This window comes from Hypomesus transpacificus, chromosome 1 (genome assembly GCF_021917145.1).
Source record: "Hypomesus transpacificus isolate Combined female chromosome 1, fHypTra1, whole genome shotgun sequence".
Lineage (NCBI taxonomy): Eukaryota > Metazoa > Chordata > Actinopteri > Osmeriformes > Osmeridae > Hypomesus > Hypomesus transpacificus.
In genome coordinates, this window is record NC_061060.1 from 2,436,888 (window position 1) to 2,442,609 (window position 5,722).

General features: G+C 43.1%; 1 protein-coding gene across 1 annotated transcript in view; it reads right to left on the bottom strand.

Moving 5' to 3' along the window:
- Positions 1-302: 302 nt before the first annotated feature.
- Positions 303-5,722, bottom strand: part of LOC124470385 (transcription factor COE3-like) — a 24,830-nt gene continuing 19,410 nt past the window's right edge. Inside the window, exons 6-8 of the mRNA XM_047024240.1 lie at positions 5,177-5,433; positions 3,577-3,798; positions 303-3,085 (exon numbers count right to left, since the gene is read on the bottom strand). Coding sequence (XP_046880196.1) covers positions 3,054-3,085; positions 3,577-3,798; positions 5,177-5,433 — 511 coding nt within the window. The 3' untranslated portion in view covers positions 303-3,053. The remainder of the gene's footprint in view (positions 3,086-3,576; positions 3,799-5,176; positions 5,434-5,722) is intronic.

Sequence of the window (5,722 nt, forward strand, 5' to 3'; positions counted from 1 at the left end):
TAATGTTTGTGCAACCTGTCTGTGAGTCATTGAGAAGTATTTCCTCTATAAGTGAGACCTAGAATGATGATTGTGATCAATGTCTGTCGAATAAAGAGGTGTTTTGCGGATCCAAGATCCAAGGCTTTTAGTTAAATCAATATATGAGCAATTTTCAAGGGTGAGTATTTAGATAGTTTATTGAAAAAAAAGGGTATTAGCCCTGCTGGTCCCTCTAGAGAGATTCATGATCAGGTTTAAAAGTCCAAGTTCCTAATATAGTGGAAGGATGCCAATACAGTTTCTAAAATATCCCGAGAGTAGCCAAGCCAAATGTAATCTTTATTAGACTGTTTCTGTACAAAAAGCACTGGATCACAGAAAAAAACATGCAAGTATGTACAGCATGGTCAAAGACAGGGAAACGACAGCTGGAGGAAATCTCACCAGTTGTATTCTAAAGACATTAATTAAACATTGTGCTTTGATATAATTTGATGATATATTTCATATTTCACAAAGATGCAGTACCTATCCCCCCTTTCACATTGAATCAAACATTGAGAAAGTACAATTTGCAGTTTTTAAAAACATCTGCTGAAAACCCGGGCGGCAAAAGCAAGCTTTCTACAACTATGACCAAAAAAAAAATGCAAGCTATTTGAAAATTCAGTGTGTGGATGGAAAGGATATGAGGAATGGAGATGAAGGAAAGGATTGTGAGGAGTTGGCCAAGTTTTAACTTGGGGAGAAATTCCCATGTTTTCATTCAAAATGGGCTTAGAGGTCAACAATATTGAAGTCAGATGTTTAGTGAGGAGTGCAAGTGGGCTCTAAGAGCTACATCTCATTCTCATAATTCAAAATGTTTTTTTCCAGCGAAGCCAAACAGACTTTTACCTCATAATAATATTATGACTAGGTAATGCCACCCAATGGAGATTTACCTCACTACACATAATTTGTTTACAGTCAGATACATTATGTACCATTATTGTGATGTTTAAGATTGACTATGTGGGGTCTGGGGTGGAATCGTTTCTCCAAGAAACCCTGACTCGACACATTCAGTACGCCTTATAGGCTAATGGGCCCTGGATACCAAAGTAATTTCATCATAATTTCAATCGAAACCTTTACTAAATAAAAAAATATCATTTTAGTGTTCTTCATGCTTTAAATAACAGTAATAAAGGCATTGTGTTTGAGCATGGTCTATTGTAAGGCATCAATTATGTAGTTTGTCTTTATTTTTGAAAACATTCCACTGAGATGTGGAACTATAGCTTGCATTACAGTAACTCAATTGCATAAGTAAATGATACAGATTGTGTGCAACAACGATAACACCACCACCAACAACATTAACATCAATGGAAGGTTCCTTGAGATCAGTGATCCTTACAAATGAGTGCTTTTAACTTGAGTACGGGTATGTCTTTCACTATACATTCATCCTCATCGAAACATAATGAAGAGAGCTGTGTCCATCGTGAGGATGGACAACATATATTTAACTTCAACCACAGAACTGATGGCTTTGCCTTCAAATAAACAACTTAAAGGAATGGAGAAAAGAATGGATTAGCTTCTGAAATATACAAATTCACATGACAAGGAGATTGCAATTTCAGGCAGAAAGGTCAAGTCCATAATGACAAAAACACATGGGTGCATATGTGTACTACCCTTCGTCTTTTATTTTTTTTTTAACTTTTTCTTTTTCTCCCCGCTCACTAAGATGCTTCGCTCTTATAAGTGCCTCAACTAAAATAGTGCATTAAGAAATAACTGATTATACACAATTCACAATAATACACAAAGGACAATAATAAGAGGAAAAACACAAATGTTGTATACAAAAAGTTAAATATAGTATCGGAAAATTATTGTTTTTTTATACAAAAGTGGTGGAGCGTTGATCCTGCTTTCAAAAACAAGGGTGACCATGTCATGACAAGACTTTTTTGTTTGTACAAAAAGGTTCTTCCTCTCACTTGTTCACTCTTTTTACAATATCTAAAAGGTATTAAGACATCAAATGTGTTTACGTATATATTTGAGACTATCATTCAGGCCTAAATCACAAAAGGAATCCCAAAACATACGTTATAAATACATACAAAATAAGCACAATCAGAAGAATAACAAGAAATCTGGTACCTAAACGTGATTAAAACTGCTGCAAGCATTTCTGGTTAAAATCTACCACTCAACACACCCGGAAGTACAACTATTGTACTGTATTTCAAAAATGGTTGACACCCAAAAACAAACCCTGGAGTTGGCCAGATATTACTGAGATAACATTGGTGAAGAAATGTTATTATAACATTTGTATTTGCTTTTCCGGCAGAATTCCGCAAAACCATCATTAGATTAGAAAATCGCAGAATTTTCTTCCAAAATATGCTAAATACACACACCATTAGAAGCTATGGTACACCAAAGAAAATGCTAAAAGACACTGACGTTAGAGATCAATGATCTTTAAAGAGAATTTTTTGACGTTATCGGGGTTAGATTCCCGTTCAACGTCACACTAATTGTTTGAAATTTGACAGAGAGAAAGATAGTTCCTGGATTCTGCATTTACATCAGCTGTAGTCGACAATTCTCATTGGTTTTTCCTACTCACAGTGGTTCAACCGAGTCGTAGCCCAGTTCTTAAGATGATCCAGTCTAAGGAAACTTCGGCCTTGCAAATAAGCCTTGTTAACTGGGACAATATTCACACAATAAGGTGTCCATACCTGCCATTAGACCAAAGTCTATCATTCACATTGCTATATTTTCAGACTGGCTAACCTTTTCATCAGCGTGCTTCTGGTTCAGACAAGTAAGATCACTCGTGTCCCTGATGTTAAAGAAGGAGCTGACCATGAAGTCGACTACGGGCACCTATACAAACATAATTTAGCGACGTTGAAAAGTTCTGTGAAACTGTGGCGGTCTGGATTTTGTGGTGTTGCGGTTCTGGTTCCTGGAAAGCGGGAGTTCTGTCCACAAGGTCGGGGAAATTCAAGCTGCGCTTGTCGGTGATTCTGTGGGCCTCCCAGGGCAGGATGTCTTCCTTACATAGGGGGGACTATGAGTCCTGCCATGGCTGAAAGACACAAACACGACGATTATAACTTAAACACAGGCTACGGACGGTATCAAGCGCACTGAGCGTTAACCCAAAATGCACGACATCGTTGAGACATCTTGAGCTGTTGTGACGTAAACACTCGTCTCTGCTTCGAAAATGAATCATTCGTATTGTGACGCATACGTCACTCGTAAATAAACTGACGAACTTCAACTGAATTACACGATAGAGAATGCAACTGAGTTATAATGATTCGGTTTTGATGTTTTGAATATGAGTAGGTTCCCAAAAAACAAATCACCAAATTCATCTCCACCACAGAGCCAGAAGTTATGGATCAACTTTGACCTCATGACCTAGCCCTATCTCAGCCATATCACTGTGGTTCAGCCGTGATGCCCAAAGTTTACCATTACATATTTCTCAGCTACGGAATGCACCCTTTATATATTCTTTCGACTGAAAGGGGGCGGGACTGGGAGGCAGGAAAGGGGCGGGATGCTCACCCTGTAGGCTGCTGCCATTGGTGGTTGTGCAGGTGGGGGGCGGGGATGTCTGTGGCCGCACGACAGGGGCGAAGGCGCTCTTCTGTTTGACTGCAGAGATCATATGGACAGGAGAGAATGAATAAGGGCCTAGGGGTCCAGCGGAGAAGAGAGGGATGGAGGAGGAGGAGGAGTAGGAGGAGGGAGAGGAGGTAGGTCCTAACGGAGGGCTGTAGGAAGTGACTGAAACAGACAGGCAGACAGACAAACAGAGGTTGGTGAGTGGATGGACTGAGATGAGGTGCAACATGGTCATGCATGGGGGGGCTCTGGGGTACATGGATGCCTGGCTATAGGGAAGGACTGAGGGCTGGAGACGCATGCTCGGAGCAGAAAAAGGTGCAAAAATCTGCAAAGTTGATCCATAACTTGTAGGCCCGAATCAGACGTGGACAAAGACAGTACCTTTGACCCAAGGCAGCAGCAAATTCCGTTCTGGTTTTTCTCCCGAAATAACTGTGTTTCTACAGAGCATCTGCGTCTACGGTGAATTCTTCCCACCACAAGCTTCCTGTTTGTCACGCACTTCTACGATTATTGTTTTGGTCACCAATTTGTATTAGTCAGGGAAAGGCAGCTGAAGTTGCTGTTACTACTGTACAACTTAGATGTGTTACTACGGTTACTGGGTTTGTTAACATCACATAACTCTAGAAGCATTACTAAACGTGCAGTGAAACAGTCGTCACAAGACATGTTGCCTGTATTTCTAAAATGATCCTTCCCAGTCTCCCAAATTACACAGTTGGTGAAAATCATATGCAAAATGGAACCATGTAATGGACAGAGAAATGCTTTTGAGCATTATGATATGAATCACACAATCAGAGCAGTTTTGCTTCGGTAAGGTACACAACATCTTTACTGTTATCGTGAGATGTTGAGTGACTGGTTCAGCTGTGTGACTTCAGACCGGAGCATGAATAGCTTGATGAGGGTGTTAGTTGGTTAGCGGTGGACAGCGATGAGGGAGGTGAATGAGGGACAGTCACAGTTTGGTGTAGTGTACGGAACCATGGAGCAGAGGGGCTAAATACACAGCTCCCTTCATCTCCTCAGCCCGATCATGAACCCTGACCTGAAATGGATCCCAGAGATAACCTTGGCTGCCACGCTGAGGCAGGGGATAACCTGGGGGTTATCCTCCTGCAGGTAACCAACACCTCAGCCACCCAGCTCTGTCCTGTCACTGTTTACGTTTAGCTACTAAGTCACGGTTGAAATATACAGTTTGGCAATAACGTAAATCCGCCATCCGGTTAGGATTGTTTTCACATCGTTCAGGGTTACTCTACGACTGTCCCAGCACACACACGCCCCCATCTACATATCTGGACATCCCATCGCCTGCAGAGGAGAAATGATCCCCCAGGTGGCAGGTGGTTTGAGATGGGGTGAAGTACCCCTCGGCTGTACCCCCTGCTGAGTCCCAAGGTAGTGTAAAGACTCGTTATGCCCCCTGCTGAGTCCCAGGGCAGGGTACAGACTCACTATGCCCCCTGCTGAGCCCCAGGACGGGGTACAGACTCACTATGCCCCCTCTTGCGGGTCAGAGACTCACTTGCGTAGGGAGAGTTGGCGCTGGATCCGTTGAGGAAGCTGGGCGACCCAGGGACCCCCAGGTTGGTCATGCCCGCGCCGTACCCGTTCATGGTGGACGTGATGGTGTTATAGTTGGACTGCTGCGGGGTGGAGGTAGGTACGTAGCCGCGAGGAGACACACTGTTGGAGTTACGGGAGTAACCTGGACATGAGGAGGGAGGGGGGGAGGGAGAGAGAGAGAGCGAGAGAGCTTTAGTGGAAGAGAGAAATCGATGATTGTGTTTTGAGGGTTGTGTGTTTTACTGGGGAAACCAGGAAAGGCTCTTTCTAGAGTGGTCTGATCTCCCTCAGCACTTAAAACAGAAACGCTAAACCTAAACCCTTGATGAAGACGTGTGTGTGTGTGTGTCGCTGGTTCCCTAATGCAGGGGATGCATTGAGGCTTTGCTGGGGATTGTCCCTTCACTGTGTTCACTGACATGTGTTTCCCATCGCCTGCAACCCTCCCAGCCCCCCTCCCCTCCAGCCCCCCTCCCCTCCAGCCCCCCTCCCTTATCCCAGGACA